At 44.4% G+C, this 21,596-nt stretch overlaps 1 protein-coding gene across 8 annotated transcripts in view; it reads right to left on the reverse strand.

The window, feature by feature from the left end:
* Positions 1 to 21,596, reverse strand: part of ATP2B4 (ATPase plasma membrane Ca2+ transporting 4) — a 166,926-nt gene that overhangs the window by 19,654 nt on the left and 125,676 nt on the right. For all 8 annotated transcript variants that reach the window (XM_081010033.1, XM_081010029.1, XM_081010036.1 and 5 more), the window contains 10 exons: positions 20,770 to 21,011; positions 17,646 to 17,880; positions 14,303 to 14,482; positions 13,532 to 13,619; positions 12,451 to 12,557; positions 11,192 to 11,383; positions 9,941 to 10,154; positions 7,261 to 7,472; positions 5,114 to 5,221; positions 3,013 to 3,195 (listed from right to left, as the gene is read on the reverse strand). In XM_081010033.1, the coding sequence (XP_080866159.1) occupies positions 3,013 to 3,195; positions 5,114 to 5,221; positions 7,261 to 7,472; positions 9,941 to 10,154; positions 11,192 to 11,383; positions 12,451 to 12,557; positions 13,532 to 13,619; positions 14,303 to 14,482; positions 17,646 to 17,880; positions 20,770 to 21,011 (1,761 nt within the window). The remainder of the gene's footprint in view (positions 1 to 3,012; positions 3,196 to 5,113; positions 5,222 to 7,260; positions 7,473 to 9,940; positions 10,155 to 11,191; positions 11,384 to 12,450; positions 12,558 to 13,531; positions 13,620 to 14,302; positions 14,483 to 17,645; positions 17,881 to 20,769; positions 21,012 to 21,596) is intronic.

A 21,596-nucleotide genomic window follows, 5' to 3' on the forward strand; every position in this document is an offset into this window, starting at 1 on the left:
TTTTGCTCAGAAGGGAAGGACTGTGGCTATTGTATCCTGGATGCAGACTGTTTCAGTGGTTAATCATGCAAGCAGTAAAAAGAATCCCCACTGTTTTCCCAAAGGAAGACAGATATAGGAGAATCTGCATTACCAGGAGCTCTGGTTTCCAGGTTCAAGGCTGGTTTGCTTAGATCTACATTACATATCACACATTAAAAAAAACCCCACAACCACTCAAGGTGTCTCACGTTTGCATAGTGCTGGCTGCAGCAGGCAGCGTTGTCCATTCAGTGAACATGCAAAGCTCCATCAGTGAAACAGCTCTTTCACACACTGGACCTGGTCACTTCTTCCTTATTGGCTTGATGAAGGTTTCTTACAGTTCAGGAAACTTTGCAATACCATATTATGTCTGGTTGTACCTACCATCATCTGCCATGTCTGGAGTACAGAGAGGAGCACATCTGATACTGAACGGCTCTCCCTCTGAAGACTTTGTTGTGGACCAGCACAGGCAACTAAACACAGACACTTTTCCTCAAGTGATGCGCAACTCTGACCCAGGATGGGTCTTTGCATTCCTTGGAACTCACAGTGAAACATCCGAGGCAGTGAGTGACATGCAACAGTGACCTTGCCCATCTGATACAAGACAGCATCAGAACTTTAAACAACTAGATGCTGCATCAAACTGTAGGCCCACATGCAGCCTTTGGCAAACTCAGTAGGTTCGGTCTTCATTTCATCCTTTGCATGTGACTTGGGTGTGCGGATCAAAGCAATATTTTTAAAACAATGCACAGTACAAAGAACCACATTCCATGTGGTCACAGATCACAATGGTAAAATACATGTAAAATATAACTCATATCCAGGTCTCATGCAGACATTCACCCAAGATCATTTTGCCTCCTTCAAGGGCTTGGTTTCCTATCATGGAGGCAAGCAACTGGACAAATAGCAAATTTCTGTGACTTTTCAAGGCATACAATGAAAAGGAAAGGGCTGAGCATTAACTTAGGACCTCCATCCCACAAAGCTCAGTCCTCAACTTGCCCTCTGTCCCTTCCTCCTTTGGCTCTATCTTCGCCATCAATCTCTCCTGCTTACTGGGATACACCATACACTAGATTTGGCTTTTAAATACTAGTGCATCCCCTGGCAGGCAGAAGGAAGAAAACGGTGAAATTAGTGTCGCCTCATCTGTATTTATTAAATATATATCTCACCCTTCTTCCCAAAGGAGCCCAGGGTAGTGATTTATAAAAATTATGTGACACTATATCAGCATCTCTAGTATAATGGTAATAACTATCATGCAACAGTGAGTTGTCATCAGTGGTTAGGAAGGCCCCAGAAATAAACTCTCATCACTGAACTCAGAGTAATGACAAAAAAAAATCCCATCTGCCCTATATATTTATAGCAATATCATACCATTAAAAAAAAATATTGTGGGGGGGGGGGGTTATTGTTATTGTTTGTTATTATGGTATGTATTTTGTGTTTTTATATTGCAACTGTGGTTTGTGAAGGGTGTGAGCATTGTTAGGAGACTCCTATTACCTCAACAGAGCTACAATATTCAGAGAGGTATTACAGTCAATCCATTATCCTGTGAAACTCTGCGAACTGTAGCTCTCTGAGGAGAATAAGGGTCTTCGAACAACCCTCGGCACCCTTAACGAAACACAGTTCCCAGAATTCTTTGGGGAAGGCCATGGCTGTTTAAAGTGGAATGATACTGATTTAAATGGAGGGGTCTAAGACTGGTGATGATTGCTGGTTGCATGAGGTTGCTACATTAGGATAGTGCAAGGCCTTGAGATGACTAATTACCCCAATATGCAAAAACAGCCCAAAAAGTGAGGTCAGAGCCATTTTATTTGAAAGACAGAGTGGAGCTAACCTTCCTTATATTCTTCTTAAAAGAATATCTTAAAGCAACAATCTAGGCCGGGTTATACAAGCTCAAGAAGATGGATGTTGCTGCTGGTATTTTTTAATAATCAGCCAGTCCTTACACCTTAAGGTGATGTACTGTGGATGCAACCTTTGCTAGACATGAAACTGCAGCTGACTTCTGTTCTGTGAATGCCACTTCCTTGAGAAGAATCCAGAATCTAAGAATGTGCTTGGAGTCACAGTGTCTGTGCAACTATTGTAACCTTGTTTTCGGTGAATAGTTGTCAAAGCACATTTTATAACTTATGAAGAAAAGGTTCTGGAACTTGGAAAGCCAATGCAAGTTCTTGCAATATCATGGTCTCTGTGTGTATATATCTGCAAGGAATGGTTAATGTTAACTTCATCTTCATCTGGAATCTTCAGGGGGACCTGCCCCTGAATGAAGTGGCTGAATTTATTTTTACCATCAGAAATATCTGCAGCCTGGTCTGTGTTTGTTCCTCCAGAAGGAGGAAACTCTCTGCTGTGCTGTCAGCCTAAGTCCATGAACATTCCCCTTGATTTCACAAGGGCCTGCTCTTCCCTTTTGTGGAATCCTCCACAAGTAATGCCTTTATCTAGGTTCACTTTTAAGGGCCATGGCAAAAGCGGCAAAGGATTTAGTATAAATCAACATCAAAATGGATTGTCCTTTTTCAAATATTTAGTGGGGCTGCAAAGATCTGGAGGCAAACTGTGGGACCCTGAGCAATGACCACATGCATAGCTCAGCAGGACTGCTATTTTTGTTTGCAAAGAATTGCATCACAGAGGCGGGGAGAGAAGGTTGGCATCAAATGCTCCATCTTTTCCTGTGCATGCAGAGACTTGCCTTGGAAGCAAGCACCGATGCTTAGAAAAAGGCCAGGTGAGTGCATCTGCTCAGCTGCATGTACATCAACACCACTAGCTCAGGCCATTGATTCCCAACTCTTCCAACAGTGTGAATGGCACATCCCTTTCCATGGCATGCAGCCCTGATTTCACTGGGATGGGCTCTGATTATGGCAGGAGAGGACACAGCTATGAGTCGCCAATGGAGGCAGTCAAAAGTCCCTAGCAGAGGAGAAATGAAAACTGTACCTGAGTCTGTATTCTGTTGAGACCCCGGAACCAGAGAATCTGTCCTCGCCGCAGCTCCATTTCAGCATGGTCGATTTCATCTAGACCCTCAGTGAACTCCTCATCATTAATATCCTCCTTGTTAATGCCATGGCCTGCCTCCTTCAGGAACTTCAGCTGATTGGTTGGAATGCTGCTGATCAACTAGAGACATACAGGACACTCAAGGTTAATTCCTCCCTGCTTTGTACAATTTTGGGTCTCAAAAAAACCAGACGCGGGTTGATAGACCCCCCTATGCAGGGATGTTTTAACTTTTCAAATCTGGCAATGGGCCGTGAGATGTTTGGGGTTGTGGGGGTTCTTAACTCTGGGGGGACTTTGAAACATGTTTTTAAATACCACATGGAGTTTATTGTGAACTATGGAAAAGGGGCTGATTGGTCGAGAAGGGACAAAAATACTGCCAAGTTGGAGTTTCCACGAGTGAAAGGAGCAGGAGACAAAGTAAAGTACAGGTATAAATATGAAGAAGATCTGCGGAAGGGACATGGAAGAGACTTAAGGGCCTCGGACATAAGATTACCAGGTTAATGAGCTAAATGGATGGGATAGAAAGGACTGACAAAACCCGGGACCAGGGAAGAGACGCTGGATGAAGATTGGAAGAAAGTTTTAAATTTTTTTATTAGGATTGTTTTATAAAATTGATGAATGTTAGAAAAATGTTGGAACGAAATTATTTGGCTTTAGCAGAAATGTTAAAAGAATTATGTAAGAATATGTTATGGTTATGAGAAATTGGTATAAATAAGATCTAAGTTTTAAGTTTTAGGGTCTTTTATAGCAAGATAAGGTTAAAATAGATTAAGGTAATTTAATGACAGAATACTATGAAAAATGGAAAGGATTTGCTGTGATAATTAACAACTAGAATACAAAAAAGGGAGGAGTGAGGAGGTCGATGAAATAAGGTAATGACAGTTAAGGATTTGGGAATATTGGATTTGTTTTTAAATTTTTGTGGTCTATTTTTGCTTTTTGATTGTGATCTGTTATGTGTTTTGTTGTTGTTTTTTGATTTTGATTTTTATCAGTTTGTATTGTTTGATTGTGCTTTGTTTTTCTTTTCTTTTGTTTCTTTATTTTTTCCCCTTTTTCTCTCTCTTTGCTTTTCCTGTAGTTTTTAAAATTCTTAATAAATATAATTTTTTAAAAAAAACAAAAAAACCAGACGCTTATCTGGTCGGCACCATAACTCTGGACAATTTTTTCATGCAATTGGGTCATGCCATCCCAAGCAGCGCTAAGCACTATCATGGCATTAAAAAAATAAAAATCTATTGCTTTATTTAATTAATTTATGTTTAATCTTTTGGACAGCTTCAGGACCTCAGCCTGGCTCACAGAATAAACAACATTTTTCATACAGCCTGTGCAATTGACAAAATGACTCTTCACATGGGTGCAATTGCATTTGAAAGGACCTCACTTTCAGAGGAAGGAAACCAGGGAGAAAGGAAGAACAACAGCAGTTTGCTTGAGAGAAATAGAGGGTGAGAATGTAAAGCTGGTTGCAAAAAGGAGTAGACAACATTTCTTTCCCAAGGAAGGAATTCCTTCCCAATGACAGAATTAGAGTTACTAATGTAGATGACTTATTCTCAATGAAAACTCCCCATGGCAATAGAAGTGACAATCATACCTCCTTAATTCAACTCAGTTCTGTGGCAGCACAGAACTGACCATTCTCTGCTTTAAAGCCTGGGTCTTGAATTTAGACATCTAAATCAGGACTGGGAAAACCTGTGGCTCTCTACTTGTTGTTGGACTCCAACTCCCATCAGTCCCAGCCAGAACGGTCAATGAAAGAGGCGGACTTAACAACATCTGGAAAGCCACAGGTTCCCTATCCTTGATCTAGGCTTAAAGACTGCTATGCTTTTGGAGGTCTTGCCTTCATAAAGCACTTTGGACTATTAACAGCATCACCAAATTTTGCACCCACATAGCTGCAAAGTGTGTGTGTGTGTGTGTGTGTGTGTGTGTGTACTATAACTCAGAGGTATGGTGGGTGCTTAGCCTTCCTTTAACAACATGGCCATATCTTGTTCAGGCTCACCTGTCCCCAAAGCAGCTCTCCGACACCAATGAAAACACACCAGAACCATTGGCTCAAGGTGAGTCCAGAACAGCTGAAGGGCTTCCCACCAAATTCTACAATGATGATCTGTGGCATAAGAGGAAAAAGAGCATAGTCAGATCAGCTTTGGTTAAAAAAAAAAAGAACCATGGAGGTACAGAAAGAATTGTTACCTTTACATTTTCTTCAGGTAACTCATGGCATGTTACTAGACAAAAACATACAACAACTTGCATGTCACGTTCTAGTTAGCTACATTTGTGCAGGGTGTGCTTTGGACAAAGGACAGAAGGTGGCTTCAAGTCATTTTTCAGACCTACTCAAGGGACCGCCCCTTTCCTCCCATTCTTGCATCATATAAGAAAAGTGCTTATTCACATCATAAAACTGGAAAAGGAACTTTCGCCAGTGCATTGGTGATACCTCACACGTAAGGTGAGCTCTTCTGTGTAAATACCACGTCTACAGCATGGGGCCATTTCTATGCCCGTTTCTATGAGAGTCATGCCTGAATGCATCAACAGAGTTTGTTAAGTACCACAAAAATTAGCCTCATCACCGGTTTGAGTGGCATGTTACCAGAGCGCCATAACATGGACCCACACAATCAGATCCAAGCTTCAATGTGTATTCTTGCCCTGATGTGCATAATGAAAGCCAGCAGACTAGCCATGAGAGTTTTCTTCCGTGTGATTCCACTATAAGGCATTGGAAGGGAAGACATCTGTACCATGTGTCCAGGTATTTCTCAATCGGATTGGTTCAGAGAGGTGAAGGCTGCTGGAGGATGTAGCTGTGGGCTCAAGAGCCTCAAAATGTGCCTTGTAGCATCTGCATTGGGGGCCCCAGCCACTTCAGTCCATTTCAGAAACTCATCTAAGTCCAAAAGCAAGAGTTCCTCAGATGTGAGAGGTGTAACTGGGGCATCTGCCTTGGGTGTAGCCAAGCCATGCATTACATCAGCTGATACATGGTAGAACTTGTTGCAAAAATGATGACAAGATTTTGGCTTAGATGGTTTGGCCTATTCCCTGTGAATGATGTCACACAAGTTTGCGGGGAAATGGAACTGCCTGAGCCGAAGGTGGAGCTGCAGGAAAAGCTGAGCTAATACCATATGGCTCAGCTACTGTAGTGGACTGGTCTCTATGTGGAAAGGAGAGAGAGAGACGAAGGGGTCCCACAGCCTTTGGCAGGGAAACTGCCCTGAGGGATGTCTGCACTGGGCTGGACTTCCCTTGACTCTAACCCTTGGGATCCCTGTCCTCCCTGACATAACTGTACAAAACCTTTGAAGAGGTGCCCTGGGGGAAAGACCTCTGACAACTCAGAGGGACCCCCCTGCTCCCAGTGTCTGGGCTGAAGCAACATTCCTGTTGGCTAGTGCCTTCAGGGGGTGAGGTCTATGTGGGCTGAACACACTAAAATATAACTGTCTGCTCTGTGGGAATAAAGCAGAGGTATCCTGAGAGAAGCAATTCCTCTCCACTCACGAGGGAGCCAATCTATCTGACTCTGAATACCAGTTCCTGGGAATCACAAGTAGGGTGAATGCTGCTGCACTCATGGGCTTTCCCATAGGTATCTGATTGGCCACTGTGAGAACAGGATGGCCTGAGCCACCAGGGCTCTTATGTTCTTATGACTGAAAGAGGACTCTTTTTCTCTGCTTTGCCTACTGATGCTGCCTCCTCCTCCACCCCTTGGGTTCTTAGAAAGGTGAAAACCTCCAAGGCTGCAGACCTTGCACCTCTGGAGATGACCTGGAGACTGTCTTTCTGGTTCCAGAGAAGAGATCTTTCTTCATGCTAGCTGTCCTCCTTCCCACGAGTAGAGAACTCTTGTATCCAATCATCTTATTTCTGTTTTCCCACGCACTTGCAAGGTAGGCCTGTCTTGTCAGATCACTGACTCCTCAATATACAATTTATCTTCTGGATGGATTGCCCATAGAAGGCCTTACTGTGGTCAGCCTCACAAAAAGCTATATGGTGTTTGGTCAAGGAGCATGCTTCAGACAACAACTTCCGACAGTGTTCCCTTTCATAGTCCCCTCCGCCTCCAGTTTTCTCTCTCCATTTCCTCATGATCCCCTTCCCGCCTGCCTCTTAGCCAATATAATTTACCTGGGCGACAAAGGTTCCTAGCACCACTGAGCAGAAGATGGGGTTCCGGAAAATGGCCTCAAAGACATTCCGCTCACCGTGGATCTTGCGAGCATTGATCTCATTGAAAAGTTGCATCATGACAAAAGTGTTGAAGACGATGGTGTAGTGTTCAGTGGGTGGGGAGTGGAGGGGGACGTTCCGGCCACTGTCAATATCAAAAAATTTCTCACCTAGCAGAAGAAGAGTTTGAAGAGAAAATGATAAGAATAACAACAAACCTTCCCCTACACACAGACACCAGAGATTATGATGTGATTATACAACACAGTAGAGGACACAATCCCCAAACCAGGGTTAACTGCAAACATATCTTGCGTGCCATTAAGCAACTCATTCTCTGAACAGCACAGGCTCGTTCTTCCAGCACACAAAGTAGCTTCCTGAGAATTCAAGGATAATGCACAACTTGCAGCAAGGCTCCCTAGGTAGAAATACACAAGCAACAGAAAGACCCAAAATATGAAAATATGCTATGCTGTACTGAAGAACCATATACAGAAGGGAATAAACACTGATATACATAAGACAAAAAGCAATATACACACCCAATGGAACACTGTTTTGCCTAATATTAGACTGTTTTAATGGCCAATAAAGGATCTTGTTGATGCACATGAAGAATTTGGATTCATTCCCTAAGAAGACGGTTGAAAATATTTCTTCCCAAGGACTCAACATTGCTAGGATATGTTTGAAAAAGACTCATTTGGCAAAGCAGGCTAATATCGGGTGTTCCATCAAGAATGTGTATTGCTTATTGTCTTGTGTGTATCCATTTTCACTTTGTTCTCTATAGGCTTGTTCGGTACATTTTCATATTTGGGGACTTTCTGTTGCTTGTGTATTTGTGTTTTCCTGAGAATTTCACCTTTCATTTAAAAACAAGTCCAAAATCCAAGCTAGGCTTCTAGCCCTCATGAGTGTGGGACAAATATAATGTGACATTAGTGTCTCAGGAAAACAGGGTATCAAAAGATAGGGACTGCCCATCTGTAGAAGCAACCGTGGGGTGGCACCATTCCGAGAGAGCCTGCTGCAATTCTGCAAACACCCTGCAGAGAGCTGTTCCCTGCAGTTACAAAGGAAGTGCACAGAGGCAACACAGTAGCTCATTGGCTGTGTATGCCTAGGGACATGCTCTTCAGCCTTCTTAAACTCCACCAGCCAACTGGAACATAGACACTAATCATGGAACTAAGAAACTGCATCAAACCATAGTTCAAAATAAACTATGGTTCAATGTGCATGGGCTCGCTGCTCAAACCATGAGCATAGGTTTAGATGACATGACAACCAAGACTCTGGCTTGTTTTTTTCTGTACCGCAGCAGGAGCGAGGGAAGGAGCGTGGAGGGAATAGTTTCTTTTAAATTATGGTTTAATATGAGGTACATATCAGGCCAGTGAATCCAGAAAGTGAGACGTCTATCCTTGTCTTGATTCCCTGTCCTTCCACATTACTTGTACTTGCCAAAGTCTGCATTCTGCAAAGTCTCAGATATTGGCAACAGGATGATACAAACCAGACCCATGCACACAAAAAGGATGGTGCAATTTGCATTAATGTCTTCTCAGGGCAGACTGAGGGTTGTATTTGGAATGAGGATTGTCAGTCCTAGATAAGGAGCTGCTGGAAAATTAGACAGCTCCCTTTATGAGACTGAAGCCAAAAGAAGTCCAATTAACTTGTACTTGAACCTGTCCAAATTTAAATACATCACTTGAAGGAAAAACCAATGTAAAACAGCTTTTAAAAGGCAAAAGAAAAGCTAAATTGTGTTGATGAAAGGCATAATTTCCTAGATTAAAGCTCTTCCCTTGGCCAAGGATTAAATGTATTGGTCATATAGTCTCCATAGAGACTCTCTTTTCCTGACAGACTGTGTCAAAGCTGCACAACAGCCAGAAATTCAGCACAGGCAATGGTCTTCATTATGACTTTTCCATGGAATTTCTGCCTCTGAACCCTGCAAGATCATACATAGAAGATGTTCCTGGCACTGGTGTACAAAGGGGGGCGGGAGAGCGCGCCACACCGGGTACCATTTGGGGGGAAGGGTGTCATCCCAGCCACCCCCCGGGATGCGTGCTGCACCATCTTGGGATATGTGCTACGCCCTTACGGACAACGCGCCATGCCCCTGCCTGTTCTCCACTCCGGGGGCTGCAGCATGTTGCTCCGCCACTGGCTCCTCTCTACATCATAGATGGGAGAGTAGCCAGCTATTAGAATCAGCTGCATGAGCAGTTTCATTTTATTGAAAGAGAAGCCTTGTTTGAAAACTTTCCTGTATGCTAAGCCACTCAACCAATGGCTACCATAGAATTATTATAAATGATAACTGCCAGCTAAGTTGAAGGCCCACAATTTTTTTGTGGAGGGCAGAAGGGAAGTATGGGTAGATATAGGGAAAGGAGAACCTAGATTTCCAAGACCCAACCTAATGGTTTCATGTCTTGCTAAAGCAGCCTTTCTCAACCTGTGGGTCCCTAGATGTTGTTGAACTACAACTCCCATCACCCCTAGCTAGCAAGGCCAGAGCTCAGGGATGATGGGAGTTGTAGTCCAAGAACATCTGGGGACCCACAGGTTGAGAACCGCTGTGCTAAAGGCTGCAAGTTCCATCTTTGACTCTCACCAGCAAAGAGCAGTGTGAAAATAATGGTGAGCTGGTACACAGCATGCCCCAGGATGTTCTTCATCATGGTGCGGGAAATGAGTGGCTTGTTGCGGCCATATGGCTTGCGCAAGAGCAAGGATTCGGTTGGGGGTTCTGTGGCAAGGGCTAACGAAGCAAAGGTATCCATGATCAAGTTGACCCACAACATCTGGACGGCCTTCAGAGGAGAGTCCTGCAAAGGGAGAAGCATCCATCAGAAAAGAGTGCAATTCATTTCTGGTCCAAGACTATGCCTCCCCAATCCCCCAGCTGCTCACCTGGAGCTGACATGCAACAAGTTCAAACTCTTAACCCACTAGTATAATCATCCAGGGATGGTCAAGTTGGAAGCCCAGGAATACTAATGCTACAACTATAGTGTTAAACTACTAAATATTTAGTGCAGAGTGGGGGGTTAGCTTAGAGAGCACATGCATCTTGAGGGGTTGGACTCAATGACTCTTGTGGTCCCTTCCAACTCTACAATTCTATGATCTATAATCTTCTCCCAAATAACTTTTGTGCATCCTTAAAGCTCCAACTCCTATTTTCAGAACACCAACTTGCATTTAATTAATAAAAAATAATATATATGCAGTCTTCATTGTTGCAGAGATGCTTCAATAGGCAATGACAGCGATTTTTCCAAGTGCTTCCATGCTGCAATAATCTCTACAAATGTATGGAGCTGAGGATGGTCCTCCAGATGTTGCAGGACTCCAACTGCCATTAGTCCCAGGCAGCATGGCCAATGTTCAGGGATGATGGGAGTTGTAGTCCATCAACATCTGTAGGCTGCAGTTTCTCCATCCCTTGGTACAGAGGACAGGCCATTGCTAGCTATGAGATGCAATAGCCATCTAGATCTTCCGTTTTATGGGTCATTATACCTCTGATTACCAGAAGCTGATGACAAACAAGGGATTGCTCTCTTCATCAGCTTTGAGACCTGCCAGGAGCAGTTGGCCACTGCTAGAAATCCTAGATGGATCTTTGGGCTGGATCCAACAAGGAAATGGCTACCTTTGAAATCCAGCCCAATCATCTCTGTAACACAGGTCTTTACACGCTGCCCTGCATCAAGACCAGACACTGTGAAATTCAAAGCTCCAAAACAAAAGAGGCCCAGCAGAGCTAGGAATGGCATTCAGAATGGCTAGCTTCAAGACACCTCAATTGTTCCAAACATTAAGCTATAGATAAAACCCCTCCCCGTTTGACTGATGTTACCTGCGTGATACAAGCGCCCGTGAAAGCCACAATCACAGCCACTACGTTGACCGTAAGTTGGAACTGCAGAAATTTGGAGATGCTGTCATACACGTTGCGGCCCCACATCACTGCCTTGACTATGCTTGTAAAGTTGTCATCTGTCAGGATGATATCCGAGGCCTCTTTAGCCACATCTGTGCCAGCAATGCCCTGAGGGAGAGAAAATGAGGAGGAGGAGATCAAGCTGGCAATAGGTCGTCGTTCTGCTGCTACGACTGGTTCTCCACAGAGATAGGCTTGCGCTCAAAATGGCAGGCACCTTCCAGTTTCAGATGAGGACCACGAGATGGCAGGAGGAATTAGATGGCTAATCCCATAATCCCCTCCCAAAAAAACATGAATGAGTTAACTGATTGGCATATAGGAAATACAAGGCCCTTTGAGACATAAAATACTCCCTCTTTCTGAAGTTCAGAGTTGAGTGTCAGCTCTTATGTATCAAAAATGGGACCATCCATGCAGAAGAGGAAGGCCTCAGAGAACCTCACAATTTGCAGGGTGTGGGTGTGTGTGTGTGTGTCTATATATATATATATATATATATATATATATATATATATAACACCTGCTAAGTTTAAGGGAGGGAAGGCTTGAAACAGCCCACTGAGGACTGAGCAATGGGCATATAATTCTATTACAGGCAGGGAGGCACACAAAACTGGGTGGCAGGGGGGGAAATGGTGGATCATAGAGGAGGGTATGGAACATGGCAACATTTTGCTGCAGATTCCACTGGTGATTTTGATTGTCCCCCTTTGCAACACCAAAAGTGTGGTAGAAACCTAGGCAGTAACTCTCTGCTCAGACTCCTCCTGCACCTCAGTGAAGAACCATGGCAGCAGATCAAGAAGGCAATTAGGCTTATTGCAAAACTCCATTACAGACACACGGTGGCAGTCAGTTACTACAGAATCTGCCGCTGCCAGAACAATCCCAGCAAGCTTCAGACGTATTAAGCAGGTATCCTGTGGTGACCAATTTTTCCTAATGCTTGCCTGCTGTGTCCTACTGAGCCCAGGGATTGTGAGATTCTGTCCTGAGCTGTAACATTCCTGACTTCTGCAAAGTGCAAAAACTGAAACAGAAAATAGAGCAGAATAAAAACAGAGCTTTAACACACACCGCTTATCAGCTCCATTATGGCAAGACACACACAAGCAAATCACTAACCCCACATGCTGCTGCATTTGGTTTCCAACACACCAATTAGTCCATACCATAGCAAATCCCACGTCTGCTTTCTTCAAGGCTGGGCCGTCATTGGTGCCATCCCCAGTCACAGCCACCACCTGCCTCCGTTCTCCAACAGTACTGTCAATAATTCCTGAAAGATGGTAGGAACGTCAGTAGAGGGCAGGCACAGAGAGACCCAAACTGGCAGCAAAGCCTCCAGCGGCAATGCAATGGGTCATTTTCCAAAAGCAATTCAGGTTGTGGTGGTTACAGCTTAGGGCCAATGATACCAAAAGGGCAGCCTCTTCCCATATGAGGCTATCCACCAAAGATCACCGGGGAGACCCTTTCACACATGCCACTAAGTATAGTTGGCAAGGATATATTTTATTTTGGGGCGCCTAGACTGTGGAACTCTCTGCCTCCCGAAGCTTTGTGCAGCTTCCCCTTTGCCAATGTTTCACTGTCAGCTGAAGACTTTACTGTTTCGGCAAGCGTTCAGTCTGCCTGCTGATGAAGAAAAAGGGGTTTTCTAAGCTCAGTTGGTTAGAGCAGAGCTTTCCAAACTGTGTGCCGCAACACGTTAGTGTGTTGGCTGCAGTGTGTGGGTGTGTTGTGTGAATGCTCCCCGTGCTCCTGGAAAGGGGTTAATTTAACCTCTGACTTGCTAGTAAAACGGAATTACCATGTCGCAAAATGATGCATGCCTAAAAAGTGTGTCATGAGAAGTTTGGAAAAGTCTGGGTTAGAACATTGTGTTGATAACACCAAGGTTGCAGGTTTGAGCCCTATATGGGACAGCTGCATATTGCAAGGGGTTGGACTAGGCAATTCTCAGGATCCCTTCCAACTCTACAATTCCATGATTCTATTTCTCTTAATTTTTTTAATTGTTATTTAACTACTTTTGGTTGTGAAAGCTGCATTGAGTATTTCTTTCTCACATTGGAATGGCAGGATATAATTTTCCAAGCAAAGGTCTGTTTCACACATGCAGGTTAAAGGCGAATGCACAGAATGCTGCTATAGGGAGCTGGGCTCTGCCCCCTCTATTCTCTTCCCCCTCCCACTTTCTGGAGGACATTTTTTTTGGAGGACAAGTTCCGTCACCTCAGAAGTCCTTACCTTTAACAAGTGTGTGTTTATCTGTGGGTGAAGATCGTGCCAGGACCCGTAGCTTGGGCCAAATCTTATCCAGTTGTTCTTGTTCCACCTGCAAGACAAAACCACAATCTCACCAATTGGCCTGGAACAGGAGCTTGAGAACTGCTTTCCTCTTTCCTCCTACCTGGAAGTTCTGAGAACTCACAAGTGACACCTGCTTATCTAAAGGCAAACTAATATAATTTCACAATCCAAGGGGTTGTGCCAGCCAATCATGTGGGTAAAAACCCACTCTGTCCATGCTAACATGGATCTCATATAAAGCATGAGAAGGTTGAGGTTGGATGGCCACCTATCATGGATGCTTCAGTTGAGATTCTTGCATTGCAGGGAGTGGCACTAGATAACCCCCAAAGTCCTTTCCAACTCTACAATTCTCTTGATTCTATCCTGAGCAAAACCAGCCAGCTTTATAAGTGGCTGGAGTCAGCCCAGGTGCAAAGCAGGAGGCCGTAGAAAATACCTGTAGTATTAAAAACAAGCATGGGCAGGGAAAAGCCCATTCCATAGCTGCAGTCTAGCCTTGCCAAGCCTGCACTTCAGAGCTAAGAGTTTCCTTCTCAGGAGCTTGAAAAAGCTCATTATTCCCCAGAGATCACAGAATGAATGCGTTACACAGAATGAGACACGTTTCAGAAGCTGTCAAGTGGGGAGTGGTCCTCTAAATAAACTGACCGGGCCCCTGAGTGGCGTCTACACCACCCTGTTCCCTCAGTCCCTTATTCCTCTCACCTCTCCTTTCTCGTTGCGGATCAGCCGGTTGAATTCCTTCCCTTCCAAGCACAGGAAGTCCTCCCCAGGTAGCAAGATGCCACACTTGGTTGCAATGGCACGGGCTGTGTTGATGTTGTCACCTGTAACCATCCGGACAGTAATACCAGCGCGCTGGCACTTCAGGATTGCATCAGGCACCTGCAGGAAAGCCATGAGATAACAGAGTCAGGAAGCTGAGCCGTGCATGCATGAGGCAGCGGGGAATCATGGATAAAGCCTGAAGAGGGAGCGGGGAGGGTGGGGAACAACAACTATAAACTAACAGGAAACTCATTACCTGAGTCTAGATCCTTATGTAGTCAAAATGATACATCTGTGCTCAGGAGGGAATCAGCAGGCTCAGGGGGGGAAACCCAGGTTTGCAGAAGTAGAAAAAAATACTTAGGAAGAAACCTTAACTGTGGAAGCCCCACCACCTCAACAACACAGTAATTGTTTTAAGCAGGCTCAGTGGCCACAGGATGCAGACAGTGAGAGGGAATGGAAAACCAGGGGAGGGAGGGAGGAGATTGGAATGGAGTATCCTGAAAGATGGGCTAGTGGGTTGGCTGGAACGCTGAACAGGAACACTTCACTCTGCAACATTTTGTTCCAAGTTTCACTTGTGTTTTTATGTCCATACATTCCAGACAACACTACAATGCAACTGCTCCAAACGTAGGTCATTAAAAAAAAGAAAGCAATAAATATTTGTTTAAAGATGTATATCCTGTTCAAGTTATTCCCACTGGACTTTCAACACAGTAACAGAAAAAGTTACAGAGTTATCTTCAGATTTTGTCTCTAAAAAAGCAGCTCCTTTTGGCTGTAGTCTTGGGGAACCTGCTCCCTGCCTTACAGGCCTCCTCCACCTGGCCTAGGAGGGCAGGGCGCTTGAATGGAACCTTGGGTTGGGGTATTGCTTAGTGGGGCTTGTTGTTATTATTACCCCAATTATTTAAAATTGTTTTAACTTTATTTATTTTAACAATTTAAAATGGTTTTAACTTTAAATGACCTGATTATGGATGATGAGGCTTCCAATTAGTTTCTGGACCCAATTCAAAGTGTTGGTTTTGACCTATAAACTCTAAACAGCTCAGGGCCGCAATGCCTCAAGGACCACCTCTCTCCATAGGAACCAATCTGGACCCTCTGATCATCATCCGAGGCCCTTCTTTGTGTGACTAAAAATAAGAGATTGCCTTCCACTTAGTAAAAAAAAAAAGGAACTAAGAGGAAATTGCCATGAACTGCAAGCTGAAAGTGCTCTGATAAAGGGTTGTCTTCGTACATGACAGATCCCCTACTGCTGGAACTGTACAAAACCTAAACGTAAGCTGTCATTTATTTGTTACTTGATTAAATTTAGATCACAACCTTCCTCCCAAAGGAGCCCAGGGTGGTCCACGCATGATGGCCTTTCTCACACATGAACATGCATTTCACTGTATGTAGGTACAAATCTGTGTGCTGAGAGTTGGAGCCAATTGTGGCTTCCAGAAAATGCACCGTTCGTAGCCAGGCAACAAGTTTTTTTCTGAGCATTTTCTGGAATAGGCACAAATTCTTGCCTCTATGGAGACATAAACTTGTTGCGCCCCACCCCCCAAATGACGCAGCATCACTTGGGAACCTCTGGCGCCACGATGTGGGCGGGCAAGAGGGGTTTTTTTACCACTCGCCTGCTATGGGACAGCAAAGTAGTGGCAGGCAAGCCTCCCGCCTTGCCCTGCACCACTGATTTCATTGCTGCATCCCTGCTCTAATAGGCTTTATCTTGTACCGAGCAAGCCTGAGCAGGGAGGGAGGGAGGGAGACATTACTAAGGCACCAGCAAATTGAATCACCGCCTCCAGAGCTACTGCACGCAGGGCATCTGCAAAGCCATTTCCAACCCCAGATAATTCAACATCTAATTAAGGAAAGACGCGTGCAGGGGGCCAGCGCTGAAATGTAATCAAGAGGTAGGCCTGGGATGGTTGATTCTGTTAGGTCAGTTGTCTGCTTGTCACCACCATAGTAAGCTGTGAGAGAAAACAGTGTGTGGGAGATGGGGAGAAGCAGGCCGAGGAGGCGGATGCTTGATGCTCAAAAACGTGTCCCTTCCCTCAGCAGCCTTCATTCCCTGTCAGAATCCCTGCAGTTGCTTCTGTGTGGAATTTGTAAATTAAAATTGCCTCATTCAGGATGAGGCAGGGTTCCTGGGCCCTTCTGTAATTGCTTGGAAGACAGAATTAAGATATTTGCCACACCTCCCGCAGCACCGTGACTGGAAAAGCAGGGTGTGCCAAAATTCCCTCTTCCAGGCAATTCCTAACACAGCTGTCAACTTCTCCAACAACTGCACAGTAGGGTAGGATTCAACAGGTGCAGCTTTCCCCCCATTAATGTGACTCTGTGGAGGACAAAGCTGTACCTCATGACTTTCTCATTGCTCTGTAGCTGCCAGAATCTCACAGGGGCCTTTTCTTCACACTACCAGCCTTATTGAAAACACAGCATCGCAGCAGCTTCTGGGCTGTATCCAGAATTCTCTGTGCACTGGCACAACAGAGGATGAGCAAGTTTTGATGTTGAGCAACAGAGGAATACAGTTGTGATAGCAGAAATATGCTGCACAACAAACTATGCAACCTATTGTTCCACAAAGTTACCAGTAAACTGGTTACCCAGCCTCTTGCACAACAACATTCCGCTGGTGCAAAATACTTTGCCAGTGGAAAATGCATGCCACTAAGTGAGTTTAATTTGGCACTACATTGGATTCAACCCACTGACTGTAAATGGGAAATACAGTTATCTTCAAACTCTGGCAGAGAGTGAGGCAGGACCGTGATGGCGGCAGTCAGAAAGTTTATGGGACTAAGGCATTTAAAAGCAAATGAGCAGGATCAGATAAATAAGAAGCCAGGTCTGAAGTTCAGTAAATCAGATGGACCCATAAGAAAGCAGTGCACAGGACTCAAGAAAAAGCAGAGCCGTGGCAAAGATAGGAAGTGACAGCAGGAAAGAAGAGGGGGCGGAAAGGGCAAAGGAGTCCAATATACTGAAAGTCTGAATTGGTGATTAAACCAACAGTGACAAATGAGGAAAAGTGGCAAGGTGGATGTTAGAGAAGAGGCCCAGTGTAAAAGTCACTGGTTTGCACAAGACCCATTCAAGGGAACAAGCATCAGGAGAGGAGACAAAGATGGGTCTGAAGGAAATGAATCTTGAATACAGCTGGGACCAAATGAGACGAAAGAATATGATTCAGGGGAAAGAAGTGATTTGTCTCCTCCTTGCGCTAGGCAAAAATCAAAGAAAGCCATGCTGGTACCTCTGGCCGAACAGGGTCCTCAATGCCAACCACAGTGATGCAGGTAAGGTCAGACAGGATCTCATTTTCCGTATCCCAGTCAGGCTCAACTCCAGCAGGGAAATCCCGATAGGCCAGGCAAATGGTACGCAGCCCCTGACAAGCCATTGGCTCAATCACTTTCTTCACCATCTCATCCCGATCCTTCACCTTAAATATTCTGGGTTCCCCATTCTTGTCCAAGATCTTTGTGCATCTGCATCAAAGGTAGGGTGGGGAGAAACAGAAGGAATGATAAACATGTATTCCAGAAGCTGTATTCATGCAAGCAAAGGCAAAGAGCTTTAGGTACGTGGTCCAAAGGGATCGTGCCTTAGTGAGGCATGGATTACACACTATTTTACATACAGGAGTACATTATCTACTTTCTCCTTCCTAGAATAACAATGAGAAGGGTTGTGCTGCCCTCTTTAATGGAAATTCTGTACAGCTGCCCATTCCTAACTTCAGCCTTAACCTAGCTTTAACTTACAAGATTGTCCACAGATTAAGGGCCTGTTGAACTTCAGCAACTATATTAATGGGACAGAGATACCAAATACATTGTGATGCATATTCTGTTTGCGTAATAAGACACTTTCGTAGCCACCTGGAGAAGACCAAGAGGTCTACATCCATTTGCTGTAGAGGTTGGGGGGAAAGACGGCTCTATTATTTTTATTATTTTATCTATTAAATTTATATCCCCACCCTTCCTCCCAAAGAAGCCTAGGGTAGCAAACAACAAGCGATAAAACAATAAATAAAACAATCCCAGTACAGATGTAGACAAGAAAGAAAGTGAGAGGTGCCTCATGTCTAGAGCAGAGCTGAGTCTTTCTCTTGGAGAATGCCCCCCCCACCAGTGGACTGGACCATTGACTGGACAAGTTGGGATAAATAGAAGGGAATTGAGTAGGTCATTTTTAGGCATGCTTTGGGGACCTACAGAGTTTCCAGCACCTCATCCACGGCTACAGGACAATGTGGTGTAGTGTGTGTTGGACCAGGACCTGGGAGATCAGGATTCGAATCCCCACTCAGTCACTGGATGAACTTGGGCCAGCCATTGTCTCTTAGCCTACCTCACAGGGTTGTTGTGAGGAAAAATGAGGAAGGGGAAACCATGTATGCTGCTATCTTGAGATCCTTGGAAGAAAGGCGGGATAGAAATCAAATAAATAAATAGAATAGAACACAGGCCTCATTCTGCCCCTACATGCATGACTATCCTCTTTTTGAACACAGTGACTTTGACAGGCTATGAATGGGCAGCAGGTATGATCTTCAACGGTAAAAACATGGAAAGGAAATACCATTTTGTGGGCACAATAGGAGGGAGTGAATAACTGTTGGAAAGCAGATTCTTTCATAACTAGCATGCATTACTGAATATTCCTCAACCCATGAAACTACTTGTGTTATTAGTATCTTGCCACTTCAAAAACCCAGAGGAAGTTCAATGGTTAAGGACTCCACTTATGGCATACCGCTAGGCCGACATAAGCAGCAAAAAGGAAGAGACTATGAAATTATGCAATTGGGTTGGAATAAATGACTCTCATGGTTCCTCCCAACTCTATAGTTCTATGACTCCTTGCAGTGGCATGAGCGAGTAAGAGAGAACCTCTGTTACAAAAATCACGGAAATATTAAAAGATAAGGCACCTATAAACTGTGTTGAAATCCAAGTAATTAATGTGTAGCATGGAACCACAGAGAAGATATCTCCTACTTCAAAACCCATGAGTTTGTTTGATCCTAAGTCAGCCTTAGTTCTGATGTTCCTTTGATGAAAATGGATACAGATATACGTGTTCTTTTTATTATTCCAGACTGCAGCACCGAATTAACCATTATGACAGCGATGCTCAGTTCTGAGTGTGAGTTTGGTACCTGCTTTATCCTTACCAGTGTTTGTGACATTGGCCAATGTTTAACACAGAGTAGTAAAGATGGATGAAATCTGCCCATCTCAGTTTGGACTGGGCTGGGTTTTTTCAAGCTTTTTCAGCAAAAGAGAATTCTTGGAAAACAGTAGACCATCCCTACAATTCTGTGAAGCACACCAAGACCTAGCATCTGGGAGAACCTCCATCATCGCCAACTTTCTTTCATCCTCCCCCTTCCTCGTTTGTTAAGATGGGCTGAACGTAAGGAGGGAAAACAGCAGCCTAGATAGTTGACTCAAGCTTTTCTTTGAAGCTCAAACCAGATCTGATGTCACTCACGCAATTATCAGTTCTGTTAATGTGTGAGTGTTGCTTTTTTTAATCAAGTAAGTAGCAGGTGTAGGGGGGCTAATCTGAATCAGGATGCTGGTGTATGTGTATGTAGTGGCTTTAACCCTGGGGCCCTACTGCAGTCCTAATCTGAACCGAGACCTCCTACAGTTTCCAATGCAAAGAGGCCCCAGCTCCAATCTGGGACTGTAGTAGAGGAGAGGAGGGTTACCTTCTGAACTCTAATCTGTGAATTGGGTCCCCTGCTCTTGCTGTTTACTTTTTAAAAACCCATTCCTGTAACTGTTAATAGTGGGAATTACCATATTTTTCACACTATAAGACGCACCAGACCACAAGCCGCACCTAGTTTTTGGAGGAGTAAAACAAGAAAAAAAAATATTCTGAAACTCAGAAGCCAGAACAGCAAGAGGGATCGCTGCGCAGTGAAAGCAGTGATCCCTCTTGCTGTTGTGGCTTCTGGGATAGCTGCGCAGCCTGCATTTGCTCCATAAGACGCACACACATTTCCCCTTACTTTTTAGGAGGGAAAAAGTGAGTCTTATAGAGCAAAAAATATGGTAAATCATGCCTATTTTGGCTTTTAAATGTCCAGCTTTCTGCATTAAGGCCCCTGAGTCTGCCTAGATATTCCATTGCCAGTGGGAACTCTGGGAAAAGTGGTAAAAAAGGGAAATGGAAAACAACAACAAGAAGAGTCCTGTAGAAGCTTAAAGACTAACAAATCTATTACAGCACAAGCTTTCCTGGATGACAGACTCTTTGCTGTTTCTTTGCACCCACAAACTCAGTTACCCTTCTGGAATATGGCAGAAAGAATCACCAGAGACCCCAACAGAGCCATTAGGAGAGAAGTTAGTTACTTGCGCAGGAGGATCTCAGAGGCTCCTTTGCTGTACATGCGGAAGCTCCCATCTGGGTTCTTCAGCACCGTGCTCATGGATTTGCGGACCGAGTTGAAGGTGTACACCTTGTAGAGTTTTTCCTCTGGCACCTCATTGCGGACGGCTTGATAATCCTGCTTCAGGTCCAGCACAAAACCCAGAAGTGCACATTCCGTCTTGTTTCCAACTTGACGTGGGAGGCCCCCTTCTTTCTCTGGTGGCTAGATTTCCCAAAACGAGTGTCAGGTGATAAACTAATGACAAATCACATCTAAACAGCCATGGCCACTTGCACCCTATCTGAATCTGGTAAGCACAGAACAGGAAGGGAAAGCCAGTGAGGCTTAGTGGGTACAGCACTGGACTTGGACCAGGGAGCTGTGGGTTCAAATCCCTACTCAGTCATGAAGCTCCCTGGGTGAATCTGATCTAGTTGCTGTCCTTGAGCCCAACCACCTCAGAGGGAGAATAAAATTACAATGTGGGGATTGGAGGAGAGGATTAAACCAAATATATGCAGCTATCATAGGAAGAATCCTTTTGGATCAGAATTCCCCCTCTCCAGCCTGGCTGTGATCCTGGTAATTATCAGCCCCTTTAGCTCATGCTCTTTGCATTAAACAAAAAACCAAAAAACCATGCATGCTAATGCAAAGAGGAGTTTAACTTTCTGTCTGGTTTGACCCCAACTCTGAGCTCCTTGGAGCAAAGAGGCAACAATATGCAATGAAAAACATTTGGATTTGTCCATGGTGGGTTCCTGTCACTAGAAGAGAATTTCAGAGGTAAAAACGACAAAAATCCAA

This window comes from Podarcis pityusensis, assembly GCF_964106645.2.
Source record: "Podarcis pityusensis genome assembly, chromosome: 6".
Taxonomy (NCBI): Eukaryota; Metazoa; Chordata; class Lepidosauria; order Squamata; family Lacertidae; genus Podarcis; species Podarcis pityusensis.